The sequence below is a fragment of the Tinamus guttatus genome, unplaced genomic scaffold (assembly GCF_059628265.1).
Source record: "Tinamus guttatus ecotype Peru unplaced genomic scaffold, ASM5962826v1 Tinamus_guttatus_pri_ptg000650l, whole genome shotgun sequence".
NCBI classification, from domain to species: Eukaryota; Metazoa; Chordata; class Aves; order Tinamiformes; family Tinamidae; genus Tinamus; species Tinamus guttatus.
In genome coordinates, this window is record NW_028289184.1 from 813,631 (window position 1) to 827,833 (window position 14,203).

General features: G+C 55.0%; 1 protein-coding gene across 1 annotated transcript; it reads right to left on the reverse strand.

Annotated features, from left to right (window-relative positions):
- Positions 1-4,702: 4,702 nt before the first annotated feature.
- On the reverse strand, positions 4,703-8,619 carry RAB5IF (RAB5 interacting factor). Its single transcript, XM_088536035.1, has 4 exons — positions 8,482-8,619; positions 7,715-7,818; positions 5,234-5,363; positions 4,703-4,821 (listed from the first exon to the last, which is right to left on the reverse strand). Exons 1-4 carry the CDS (start codon positions 8,617-8,619, stop codon positions 4,780-4,782), a joined length of 414 nt encoding a protein of 137 aa, XP_088392161.1. The 3' UTR covers positions 4,703-4,779.
- Between the last annotated feature and the right edge of the window lie 5,584 nt (positions 8,620-14,203).

The following is a 14,203-nucleotide window of genomic DNA, read 5'->3' on the forward strand; positions in this document are numbered from 1 at the left end:
AGAAGAGGGAGCAAAACCTGCATCCTTTGTGCACCAGCTCCCCAGGGACCGGCCAAGGGGACACAGGGAGCAGTGTGGACAGCCAGCCCAGGGCTCCCTGCCACGGGCGCTGCCCTGGGGCTGCTCGTCCTCCCCCCCAGCCTTGCGTGGGTGACAGTGACCTCAGGGCTGGCCGCGTGTTGTGGGAACGGCGCGTCGGGAAGGGCAGAGGAGCGGAGGACACGAGGTCCATCCTGCTGTCCCCTCCGTGGGACAGCCCACAGACCTATGCACTTGGGGACAGCCTGGGGACAAGGCGGGCTGCTCTCTCCACGCACAGCCCAGAGGAGCAGTCTGCTGGTAGCAGCGTGGTGGTGACAGAGCCCTCCTTCACAGCCCCGAAGGCTGGTGGTGGTTGGTAGACAGCCCCTCTGCTCACTCCCTGGCTTGCCCCAATGTGTTACCCGTGAGGTAGCCTCCTTTGCACATTGGGTTTTCCATGAAATCCATGATCAGCAATCATCCCTGGTAAAGACTTCAGCTTCGGGAAGGGGGGACACTGTCTAAATATTTTTCACTGACATTTCTGAAGCCAGGATGGCCAAAATGTCTCAACTCAAATGTTTTTTTTCCTCTGAGACTTCTTCCAAAAAATATCGGTAAAATAACTGAGAGCAAGAGAGTGTTTGATTCTGGATTGAATAAAGTGCTTTGGGTTTGCAGAAATTACTTCCCCCCTCTGCACCAGTGTTGGAATGGGGCTGTTTCCCTTTCAGCTTGGCACATGCCACCTGTTCATTTGGCTGCCAGATCCCAAAATTCATTCTTTGCCCTATGTATCCCGGACATCCGTGGCTTTTGGAAGCAGCATGTTGGGTGCTGGGCTCTTTGGCTCTGAAGAGGTGACGCACACATCCTGTTTTCTCATCCTGCAGCGAGCCAGTCAGTGCCCCTTGCTTGTCTCTAGCTAGGGCTCCGCGAGACGCTGCTAACTAACTGGGTGTGCTGTAATGACGGGAGATGCAAACTGAGCTTTGCTTGGCAGGGGAAGGTCTTGTGCATCCACTCCAGCAGTCGGAGGGCACGGTGGGCACCGCCAGTCAATAACTGAGTCCTCACAGGAGGGTAATTCGGCTTTTACCAGCCAGTTTCAGCCTGCTCCATTTTCACGTCTCTCCGGTCCCGCATCCTGAATTCCAGGTGGTCCCTCCCCTCCCACCGTGTCTCTCTCAAGCCCAGGAGCTCTGTGCACACTGCGCTCCATTCATTTGGTCGCAGTAAATGACATCCTTGACGTTAAAGGTCCTTAGGAGCATAATCAAACACAGCGCTGTCCCACGAGGCCTCAGCAGACGCCACCTCCACCTATGGCATCTACGCAGGATTTCACAGTGCTCAAAGGCACGGCTCTGCTTCCCACTTCTTCACTTTTCTAGACTCCAGCTGTTCTTGTGTTTTTTTACCAAAACCATCGGCTCTGTCACCTCTCTGCACATGAATCCCGGCAAGCTGACAGTGCAGCCTTGGCAAGCTTGGAAGTCACGTAGGGAAAATCCAGAGATGCCAGAGCGAGCAGAGGCTCTGAGGCCCCAGGGATGAGCTCCCAGCCACAGCGAGCACCACTTTGAGGATATCCCAAGTGCTGCTGTAGATCAGCAACACCAGCAGAACTCCCTCGCCGAGCTGCAAGCACAGGTGATAAATCCACAGTGTGCTGCGTGCTCATACAGCGCAGAACTGCAGAGCTGCCCCGGGGCTGCCTGACACCTGCTGTTGCCGAGACACGCGATGCAGCTTCCCCTCGCCAAGTCCTAGCACGTATTTGCATCTGCACCTTGGCTTTTCCCTTTAACAGGAGAAACAACTCACGTTAAAGCCTTAACTTTGTGTTTGAAGTCCAAGGGAGACTAGGAGAGCACAAAGACCTTCCCTGCCCATTCCGTGCCAGAACACTTTCCTCTCTCCCCTCGGTGAGACTGGGCTAGGGAATATCCTCCCCTCTCCCTCCTGCCGGGGACCTGCTGCTTTTTGCCCACAGCCCAGGCACCGTGGGCCACTCTGGCTGCACAGATCCTTCCCCCAGCCTGGAGAGGCCCTGTTCTCCCCAACTCTCTGCTCCACAGCGCAGAGACTCCCACCAGCCCGTGCCCAAGTTCCCTGCCGTTCCGGAGAGCGCGGAGCAAGCAGGTCCATTCAGCAGAAGTGCTAAGCACAGAGATGCCGCACAAATCTACTGCTCCCTTCACTGCAGTCCCTAAACCTGCCAGCTGCTGCTCTTTTCCCTCCTTGCATTCATCTTCATGCTCTCTCCTGGACAATCCCCCATCAATCTCTTCTCTGCAAAAGCCCCTTGTTTTCACAGCACTCACCTCTGTGAGGTGCTTAGCTCCACTCTGCAGGCTGCCGCGTTCCCTTGGCCTCGGTTCCTCGAGGGCAGCTGCCTCAGCTTCAGGTCTCTTGGCACCAGAGCTGGAGAAACCTGCTTCAAACCATTGAGAAACTCCATGAAACAGAAAGCCTGGGGGGCTAAAAGTGGCAGCTGAACTCACCACCTCCCTACCAGGAGCCCTAGAGAGGCGCAGAGGACCAGATGTCCTTGCCATGTCACAGTCCTTCTCACCACAAATCACTCAGGCTCTGCCTCAGCTTCCAGTCTGCCCAACTGTAGAAAACCATGAAAAAAACCCAAGAAACTCAACAGGTAGGACTGGAGGCAAGGCAGGAATAAAGCACAAAGGCAGGCAAGCAACTTGCTGTCGTTTTGCACTATTAACACTGTGCAAATTGCGCTCTGCGATGCAGCAGTGGGTCTGCTGAAAGAGCAGAACAGCTTCCAGAGATGCAACGCTTGGCATCCCTGGTTAACCACCAAAGCATGGACTTAAACTTTGGTTATTGCTCCCACTGAAAATGCTCTCTGTCCCCTTCTGAAAGGGCGAGATTAAAACCTGCAGCATGACAAGAGACCAGGGAATCCCACAGAGCTGCTGGCTGCCATTTACAAAAAGTCAAACTCTTGAAAGAATCCCCCCCATCAACATTTTGCAAAATTTCAGAGGATACAGAAAAACAGAGGATACAGGAACCGCACAGTGGTTATCCAGGTGATGTTTATTACAGCATTGCAAGTCTACAATGATTTCACTGATGGCTGGGGACAGTGAAGGGGCAAAGTGATGCCAGTAGCAAAGGGTGACCTAGAAAGAGCAGACATTGTAATTCTCATGGAAAATTAATGCTTTCAGCTGACAGAACAGGAAAAAAAGATCAAATTGAAAAGTCGAACAGATTTGGGGCTGGAGAGGAACAAATAGAGAAGTTTCAGTTTGAGAAAATTTACTTGGCAACTCACACGTAGCAGAAGCTGCTATTACTCTTCCATGAGCAAACCAAGGACCTAAGAGGCAACTGTTTTTCTCACACTGAACAGATAATCTGCCTTGATGAGGCTGGAGAGCTACTGGGGTGGCTGATTCCGGAGCCTCAGCTCAGCACTTTAAGTGATTAAGATCCCCAGCTTTGCACACCCACATGTCAGAGCCAGACATGAGGCTTCCAGTAACTTGGAAGCAACATGGAGTTTCAGCAAGGGCCTATTAAAAGTCTGAAAACCTCCCTATAAGGCAACTGTAGATTAGGACTCTTCTGGGTGTGTGAGCTTAGAAAAGCAAGGCCTACGCAGCAAGTAGACCACAAGGTCCTCTGACAACAAGCGGGTGGCACTGTGCGTGTTTTGCAGCAACAACTCCTGAAAGACATGTCTTTAAAAATATTCTAAAGGAGAAATCCTCCAACTGATGCGCAAAAAAGAGCATCACACAGCTATCCAGTGATCAAGTCAAAGAAAACCTCCCATTTTTGAGACCTTGCACTTCACTGAGTATGCCTGATTTCCAAGTTAGTAATTCTGTCTTTAAGATATTAGCTGCCTCAATTGTGTCTTAGTGTCCTGCATTTCCTCAAAAAAGTTCATCTGAATCTCATTTCATTCAACATCTTAAAAAATGATTCTAGATTTTAAATGCTTAACCTTAGGAAGGCTGCCTCCAGAACGACTGTCCATCAGGACTCCTGAACTCCGGAGTGAGCTCCAGCAACCGAGCTAATGGTCAGGCTAACAGAATGCAGCGGGCCTTCTCCTGAATACTGTTTTCAAGTTAAACATTTATTAAACAGTTAATCATAATTCTTCGCAGCAAAATTACTTAAAAATCATCTTCAGCAAAGACCATTTGAAAATTCGGGTGAGAAAGCAAGTAAAACAAAAGAGAAATCTTAGAAATGGTGACAACACAGTCTGTTTAATCAAACCAGACCTGATCACTTCAGAAGGTTTTGGAGGCAGCCACTGAACTCATCCGGGATGCTGCAGGGCCCTCCTCCTAAGTGCCTCATAGCTGCTTTTTAAAACTGTTTTTTGAAGGACAACGATGGAAGACAAGTGCGGATTTAATGACAGATCTCAAACAGAGGCCATACACACATTAAATTACCAGATTCAACCTTCAGCATTCAGAAGTTGGACATAGTTACTGGCTACAGTCACAGGAAGAGTCCCAAGTTGAACAGTCTTGAACCACTTTTGAGAACGTCAATGGCTTTTTAGAAGCTCCAGTGAGCAGCAGGTGGGTAAAACCGAGAGGGCGGCAGCCGGGCTCGGCCAGGCTGATCGGAGCCCTGGGACTGCCGGGAGTTGGCTTGACCTCCCCTGCCTTCCCACCAGTCGCTAGAGACTAGGATTGATTAAAACCTTCTTGATTTCCTGAAGACGGCTTCCACAGGCAGGGGCTGCGGGCTGTGTCAATCGTAGTGGATGGCAGTATAGAAGATTATCCAAACAACCTGCGGAGAGGAAAGGAGGCTGGGGTTATCCCAATACCGCCAGGGAGGCTTCACGCACCCAACCGGGAGCGTTTGCATCAGGAGTGGGTTCAGCAGCTTGGTGGAGGGAGGAGATGTGAGGACTCAAACACGAGCTCAGTCTGGATACAAACAGCTCGGGATGGAGCTCAGCTGGAGCTGGGGAGCAGCGTATTTGTGACAGAGAGGAAGGCAGACGAGTTATGTGGTGGGTGCAGAAGGGTGTCTGCCTGTTCCTGCCTCCTCCTCTATTACTTCACAGCCAGCAGTCATCAGATTTGAGGCTTCTCTTTGCTATCAATCCTATTTATTAGATTATGTTAATATCTCCCCTGACTATGTGCAGAAAGCACACCAATTTGCAGAGCAGCTCAAAGGGAACAAGAGGCATTACCAAAAAGAGTGCAAATGATGTCATGAACCCTTCCTTTGTCAGCTCCCACGTTCCACCATACTCCTCCTCATCTATCTGCTGGAAGCTGCTGAAGTAGAGGTACAGAACACCAGCATTGATGAGGCAGAATCTGGAAAAAAAAGAGAAAAAGAGAGAGATTAGGAAGTGTAGCTTCCACAGCAAGAGTGCAGGCATCCACCAATCCGGCCTCGCGGGGAGACACCCTCTCCCACCGTTTCTGCAGGGTTCCCCACATTCCTGGGGGATGGTGCAGCCTGACCGGGTGCTCCGGCTCCGAGCGATGCCCAGGCACCTTCCCTGGCACCTACAACTGCAGGGCAGCGCAATGGCAGCTCAATGGATGGCTAAGTAATTGTTATCATATACATCATATGCCTATTAATAAGAACAGTTTAGATTGAACAGTTTGCACAGAGCTACTCATGGAGAGTCACGTGCTTAGATCTCCCTTTCTACTGCATTTTTTTTTTCCTTAGAGATATTCCCTGCTACTCCCTCCACTTTCCTGCCTCAGAAGAATTTAGGAGAAGGAAACAAGCTGATTTTCCAGCTACACAGCCTGCTGGCAGGGAGCTCAGCAGGCAGCCTAGGAGAGGGGACTCACCCTATGGAGCACAGCGGCACAGCAAGGAGAGGGAAAGGGCCACAGAGACAAGGGAAAGGGCACGACAGGGCAGCCCGCAGGGGCCGAACGCCCCTGGTTTCTCTGTCACAGCCACACTATGAGTAAGAGCTGCTCCAGGACTGCCCGAGAGGTTGGCGAGCTCCACTTCTGCAGTTCAGGAATTTCACCCTGCCATTTGGCGGAACAGTGCTAATATCAGCAAAGGGTGTTCGAATGGCTCGGAGTGGACAACACCCATGTACGACCGGCGATGGGAGCCCCGGTGGGAAACCCACACATCTGGAGCCATTCCAGCGGATTCAGAGCTGGGGTAGTAGGCACAGGAGGGCTGCATTCCAGGCACTTCAACATCATTAAAGTGTTTAGGCTAGGACACTTGAGCAAACGAGCAAGAATCCATCACGCTATGGAGAGTAAAGGGAGCGATGCAATCACTACTATCTTAACTATTAGCCTAAGCCCTTGGGAACAGCTCCAAGAGATCCTAAAGGGGATGTATGTTCACAATTTTGCTTCTAATACCAGCAAAACCATTGCTTGTGTTACCATGCAAGCCTTTAGCATAAGTGAATGCCAACTTAAATAGGCCAATAACAGAAATCTTGCTGCATTAGGTCCCCTTATATTCTTATGCCAGAAATGTAAAACATATTTATCAAAATTTCCCACTCGGGGGTAGGAAGCAGGAGCAGTCTGTTGAGTGAATCCATTTATTACTGCCCCACAGGAAGCAGTTTAGCAGTGTACCCCACCGCCTACTACTGCAGCTGATAGAGCAGGGGCTGCAGTTTGGGGTCCCAGCCGCGTCTGCCTGTGCCTGACTGACACTCAGGGACAGGAGTGACACAGACGCCACGAGTGATGCTGCCTCCAACGCTCAGTAATGATGTCCTTGTCCAAGTAATGCACCCTCGTGTACCCACTGCTTAGACTCAGTCATAGATACTCGCACTGCTGTACTTGGGAGAAAACCAGGTTGCATCCACAGAGTTTCTCTTTCCACATCTTGTGGAATGTCAGGAATAGGTTCTGCAGGAGAAGGCCAGGCAGCGGCAGCACTAGAGAGCCACAAACCCGACCCCAGAGCCATGCGGGCAAAACACTGGCCCACGACTTGAGCAGCACCCTGAAAACCAACATGAATATTACGTTTATATCCAGGTTATGGATAATATATTTTCATGGGAGAGCTGGAAACTTCAATCACTCAACATATGAGAACTATTGCTTATCAAAACCAGGGAACTATGGCAATCAAGGATAAGGCTGGTCAGCTTGTCCAGATTGCAGCACAAACAGAAGAAACTGCTGGACATCATTGGTTTCCAAGGAAGCACCACTACCTATTTCGAGGGAATTCTGCACCTCACAGTCCACCCTGCGGTGGCTGGACCGTTGCTGTGTGTTTTATTAATGTTACTGCTGGCGTGTTTGCACACCCTGGCCTGTCACTGAGCTCCCCCTGCAGAAGGAACAAGTCAGCACCTATTACCTAACAACGAAGCGAGGAACAAGAGCCTCCCTCACATCCTCCCCCGGCCCTCAACCCCAGCGAGGCGAGAAGAGCGACCAGTACCTCCAGTGAGCAGTGTCATGAATTTGCATGGCATTTGCCAGCACTAGCCAGGGGAGCGGGGCTGCCTCCGGGAGCGGCACTGCGGGGCTGCACGAGGCAACGCGCTCACCAAACGCTCCAGCACGGCAAGACAAGCATGGCAAGACAAGCACGGCAAGACGTGCTCACCAGACGCTCCGCTGGGTGTAACTCAGCTTTAAAACCATCAGAAAAAAAATGCAGAGAAAATAGATGAAACAGGAAAGAAAATAGAGCTTACATTGCTATGCCCACGAACCCCTTCAGCGGAACTACGCCCCAGATGATGCCCAAAATCACGGCGATGATCTGACGGAACCAGTAGATCACATCTAAAAACTCATCCTGGAGAGACAAAGCACAAAAATAAATAAGTGAATAAAATAAAAATTACTGCATTTGCTGTATTTTTAAAGGCATCATACAATTAACAAGTGAAAAGTCTGACCACTTTGTTCTGTTTTTTTAGTTATATCTAACTAAACTACATAAGTATAGTTTATTTATGTATTTATATATGTATTCATGTATATGCGAATGTATCCATATATATATAAATCTGCATTTATGAATACAGATTCAGAGCAGAAAGAAGCTTCATTGGGAGCAAGGACGAGTTTTATTTAACTCACGACGAAGCTTCCTCCTCCACCCTGCACATTTTGCCCTTCCAACCGACCACCCCGCTGTGCCCTGGGACGGGCAGGAGCCGACCAGGGCCCGGTCCCATTGCGGAGGGGCGGTCTGGCACCACGAACACCCTCTGGAAAGGGGCCGGGCAGGGCCGTGCTCGCTAACCCGCCCAAGCTGCCGCGGGGTGCGCACGGCCCTCCCACTCCGCTGCCGCCGCGGGCGGAAGGCCCGGCCGGGGCCCTCCAGCCGCGGCCCTCCAGCCGCCCGCGGGGACGCGCGTCCGGGCGCATGGACAGAACCGGCGGCCTTTGGACGCCGGCCGGTTTCGCAGGGCCGCGGCCCCAGGCGCTCCCGCGGGCCTGCCCCGGGCGCCACCTTGTCGTGCCAGGCGGAGTCGCTGCGCAGGGCCTTGCTCCAGGCGGAGGCGCGCGGCGCGGCGCCGCCGTTGGGCACCGCGTGCGAGTGCGAGTGCGGCGGCAGCAGCGGCTCCTCGCGGCGCCGCGCACCGCTCATGGTCCCGCCGCCTCCGCGCGCCGCGCCCGCCGCGTCACCCGCGCGCCGCCAATCGCCGCCCGCCTCCCCGCCCACGTGACGGCGTCAGCCTTGCCCCGCCCTCCCCGCCGCGCTACGGCGCGCGAGCGGGACCCATCGCGCGGAAACGCGCGGCGGGGCGGAGCTAGGGCGGCGGGGGGAGGAGCCGAGTGCTCTAGCCCCGCCCCCGTGTTCCTGTGTCCTCGCGCCCCATGGCCGCCGTGACCCCCCCATGGCTCCGCTCGCCTCGCAGTGCCCGGAGCGGCCGCGGCGGCACCGCCAGCCTCGCGGCGGGACCGGACGGCCAAGAGCTGCCAGGGCCGGGCGCCGGTGCGGGCAGCGGCGTCACCTCTTGGCCAAGGCTGAAATCCCTTCGTTGGGGAGGCAGGGGACACGACCGCCACCGGCAGACACACGCGTTAGTGTTCATGTTAGTCCTTGCTTTCTGCTCGGTTATCGTCGCTCTCCTTGGACAGCTGGGCATGAGAAGTCCTGGCGGAATGGCAAATAAAGACATGTGGCTACCGGTGGTGTGGAGAGGCTTGGGGAGCCCCATTTGTGCTCAGGTGTGGGCCCTGGGGCTCCTGCTGGCCTGGTGACTCTCCTGTCACCCAGCCAAGGCTCAAGGGCAGGCCCCAGCGTGCTTGGGGGTTGGCCTTCACTGCCTTTCATTAGTGGTTTTCGCTAATCAGGCTGATTTTGTTGCATATAGGAACACACGTGCAGATGCACACCCACATGAAGGTCTGGGACAATGATCCTATATCCAATATACACACGGATGGGAGTGTAGATCCCTCCTCCTGTGGTCAGTCTGAGGACCTGCTCAGTTCAGCAGTGTCGGCATCACTACAGACATTGCTGGAAGACCTTGGCCTTGCAGTTAAAACTCGCTGGTGTCAGTGAGGCCCGAGTCTTTCAAAGACATCTCACATGGAGCCATTCCTTATTTGCTGGCCTATGCACAACCCTGCTCACAGCCACGATGAGGTTCTCTTTTCATCTCCCAGACCTCTGATCACTTCCACCTTTGTCAACGGCACTTCAATACAGATTTGCAATGTGCTTTTGGATCCATGCGGCCCCAGCTGCCAGGGCCACACGTGCACAGCTGCATCTGGTCTCTGTTCCCAGGGGATCCCTGGAGGCACCGCAGGGCCCTCCCTGCCCTGTGGCCACTGCATGGTGACACACGGGCTCACACAGGGCAGGTGACACCAGAGTGGCACCAGGGTCAGTCTCTTCCATTCTTTGTGCAGTGTCCCGGTCACACAAGTGATCTCAGTGTCCCCCGGTCCATGATCCTGCCACATGTCTCTTCACGGGAACATAATCATTTGCATGACCATGAGACACATTGGATCAGCTAGCTGACCTAAAACTTACACCTACAAAACTATCCTGTTTAATCTTGTCTCCACTTCCTGATACTCAGCCCAAAGAGGAAAGTGAGTGAAATTACAACTTGAAAGAACAGGATAAGAAGGAGGCAGAAGAGAAGTGACAAAGAAAGGCCAGGAGGTACAAAGAGGACCCTGCTACAGGATCCGTGTTGGCAGGCACATGTAAGGAGCACCCAGGGAGCAAAGCAGCAAAAGCCCTTGGAGGAGATGTGTCCAGTTCTGGGCTCTGCAGCACAAGAGAGACCTGGAGCTACATGGAGCAAAGGGCTGTGAAGATGTTCATGGGCCTGGAGGAAAGGCTGAGAGAGCTGGGCCTGGTCAGCCTGCAGAAGACTGAGAGGGGATCTGATCAGTGTGTGCAAATATCTTCAGGGAGGGGGTCAAGAAAATGGGCACAGATTGTTCTCAGTGGTGCCCAGTGACAGGACAAGAGGTAATAGGCACAAACTGAAGCACAGAAAGTTCTCTCTGAATCTAAGGAAAACTTTTTGACTATGGGGGTCACAGAGCACTGGAACCAGGTTGCCCAGATAGGTTGTGGAATCTCCATCCTTGGAGATCTTCAAAACCCGCCTGGATATGACCCTGTGCTCTAGGTGTCCCCGCTGGAGCAGGGAGGTTGGACTAGATGATCTCCAAAGGTCCCTTCCCACCTCAGCCACTCTGTGCGTCTGCGATCTCCAAAGTCCGACGCTGCTGCTCTTCATCAGTCATTCACGCAGGGCTTGGCGCGAGTCTGCTCAAAGGTGGGGAAAAAGAAGAACTGCAAGGGGCAGTGGTTCCCCCAAAACCAGACCCCATTTTCCTTACAGAAAAATTCACCGACAGGGCCGAGTTGTGGCTTTCCTCCAGCAGATGCAAATAATAAATAAATAAATAAATGGTAACAGCCACGAGGTGGCAGCTCCTGCTCTCTTGCTACTGACTTTCTTCCTCTCTTCGTGAAGCTTGAGGGGGAATCACTATGTGGAGCTCGAGCCTGGCACAGGCCCTACACGGCATGAACACTGGCCCTGGTGCCATGGGTGGTATGTGGCTGCCTCCAAACCAAAGGCAAATCCTCCCTGGGAGGGTCCCATCGCCCTCCTGAAGGGAAGATTGCAGGACTTGGAGCCCCTCTGTGTGCAGGCAGGGGATGGGAAGCAGTCACAGAATGGGTGAACTTGAGTCACCTCTGGGGATCATCTAGTCCAAAGCCCCTGCTCAAACACTGTCACCTAAAGGGACCCTCTCCAGGTGGCTTTGGACTATCTCCAAGGACGGAGATTCCACAACCTCTCTGGGCAATTTGTTCCAGTTACCCTCACAGTGAAGAGTTTATTCCTCATGTTCAGGCAGAACCTCCTGTTTCATTTTGTGCCCTTGTCCTCCTGCTGGCCACCACTGAAAAAACAAGCCTGGCCCCGTCCACTTTGGGCTCTCCCTTCGGATATTTACACCCATCGATGGGATCCTCCCTCATTCTTCCCCAGGCTAAACAGCTCTCTCCGCCTCTACTTGCAGGAGACATGCTGCAGTCCCTTAATCATCTTTGTAGTCCTACGATGGATGCTCTCCAGTTGATATATGTCTCTCGTACCAGGGAGCCAAAAAGGGAACACAGTGCCCCAGATGTGGCCTCCTCAGGGCTGAATAGAGGGGGAAGATCATGTGCCTCGATCTGCTGGCAACACTTTTTCTAGAGCGCATGTTCTGCCTCATGGTCAACTTGTTGTCCACCAGGATCCCAGCTCCTTCCCTGCAGAGCTGCTCTCCAGCAGGTCAGTCCCCAGCCTGTCCTGGTGCTGGGGGTTCTTCCCCTAAGGGAAGGGCCCTGCACTTCCCTTGTTGAGCTCCATGAGGTTCCTCTCTGCCCAGCTCTCCAGCCTCGCCAGGTCCCTCTGAATGGCAGCGCAGCCCCATGGGGTATCAGCCACTCCTCCAGCTTGGTACCATCAGCAAATGTGCTGAGGGGGCACTCTGTGCCTTCATCCAGGTTGTTGAGGAAGAGTATGAACAGGATTGGAGCCAGTCCTGGCCCCTGGGACACACTGTTAGCTACAGGCCTCCAACTAGACTTTGTACTCTCTGAGCTCTGCCATTCAGCCAGTTCTCAATCCACCCCACTGTCCACTTCCTGAGCTTGCCTAGGAGGATGTTATGGGAGACAGTGTCAATGGCCTTGCAGATGTCAAGGTAGATGACATCCACGGCTCTCCCCTCATGCACCCAGCCAGTCATCCCATTGTAGCAGGCTTTCCAGCTGGCCAAGCATTTCCCATTTGTGAATCCATGCTGACTCCTCCCAATCACCTTCCTGTCCTTCCCATGCCTAGGAATGGCATAGGGAATCAGCTGCTCCATGACCTTCCCGAGGATGGAGGCGAGGACTGCACACAGCTCCCTGCAGCGTGTGCAGGGCCGGCTGCCCCCACAGGGCCCTGCCAGGGCTGCTCCCTCACCTGCTCCCAGCGCCCTCACCCTGGCCTCGAGGCCCCGGCCGCAGGGCAGCTCTGGCACCCCATCCACAACCTCTCCCCACTCCGGGGCCCTTTTGATGCCATCTCCTAGGACAGTTTAACACGGTGTTTTGGCTAACGCGCAGCCAGGAGAGAGCTGAGCCCGGTGCCGAGCAGGAGCTGGGGCCCGCGGCGCCAGTTCTCCCTCGCAGCCCGGGTCCCCCTGGCTGCCCCGTTAACGGGGACGCCCGGAGCGGAGCCGCGGCCGCCCCGGGGGGCTCCCCGCGCGGCGGCCGGCCCCGCGGGGCTCGGGGGCAGGCGCTACCCGCCGCCCTTTCGTCTATATAAGGCCGGGAGCGCGCGCCGGCCCCGCCGCCCCGGCCCCGCCGCATTCTTCTGCCTTGTATGGGCCGCGGCGGGCCGGGCGGGGCGGGCCGAGCAGAGCGGGACCGGCCCGCCCGCGCCTAGGGCCCCGCCGTGGGCCGCCCGCGCCACAGCCGCGCCGCCCGCCCCGCAGCTCGCGAGCCCCGGCCAGGTGAGGAGCCGCCTCCGCCCCCGCCGAGCTGCGGGCCCGCGGGGAGCGGGCTGGGAGCGGAGGCAGCCCCGACGGGGCGGCGGGATCGGGTGGGACCGGGCCGGGAGCAGCCCCCGACGGGGCCGCGGGATCGGGTGGAACGGAACCGGGAGCAGCCCCCGACGGGGCGCGAGGGAGCCGGGAGAAGCCCCCGACGAGGCAGAAGGACCATATGACAGAGAACCGGGAGCAGCCCCGGCAGGACTGGCTGGGATGGAGCCGGAGGCAGCACTCGATGGGGCGGGAGGGAGCAGCGAGCATCCCCTGATGGGGCAGCAGGGCCAAGCGGGAGGGAGCCGGGAGCAGCCCCTGACGGAGCGGACGGGAAGCAGTGGGAACGGGAGGCCATGGCCCGACACTGGAGCCAGGATGGGCCTGCTGCGGGGGCTCAGCCCTGGGGATGGGACAGCCCTGGGGACGGGGATGCGCAGCGGCGTGGGAAGCCCCGATGTGTCCCAACGCAGCACTGCTGTCCCTGGCATGCGTGGGCAGAGCCCTTCCCAGGTCCCCTTTGCAGAGGTGCTGCCTGCGGAGGGGAGATGGGTCTGGAGCGGAGCTCTCGGCGGTGGAGCCCGGCCCCGCGCCCCGAGCTGCCCGGTTTCACCGGGAGGGCGGTGTTGCCAGTGCAGGTCGTGCTTACGTCGATGCCTTCATCTGCGCCTCGGTTGGTGAGGGCTGTTTTTGTCTGGAACATCTGCTTTTCCCAAGTCTTTCTACTGATGGCCAGAGCCAAGATCCCAATGCGTGTGTGATGCTCTAGGGATGTCCCAAGTGACCAGTGGGAACATAAGGCAATAAACTGTTGCAAAGCAGAAAAGCTTTATTTAGCTGCATTCCCCAGACTTAAGCACTGGAGAACTTTGTGTCTTGCTCAGCCCTGGCTATGGAAACTTGAGGTTCTTTTGGCTTCCTGAGCCCATCCAGTAGGAAATGTCGTGAAAGAGATAAAGCAGTGTGGAAAGCTCTTAAGCATGGCTGTGCAGCAGCCAAAAAAAAAAAAAAAAAAGAAAAAAGAAAAAAGGCAGGAGGAGCAGCTCTCTTTGGAGTGGAACGTCTGTATGTGTCAACAAACGCTGCTGCTTACCAAAGATGGTTGGTTTCTTCGGTCACGCACATTTTTTGCTCTCGCCGCTGGCAGGCTCTGCGCTGCT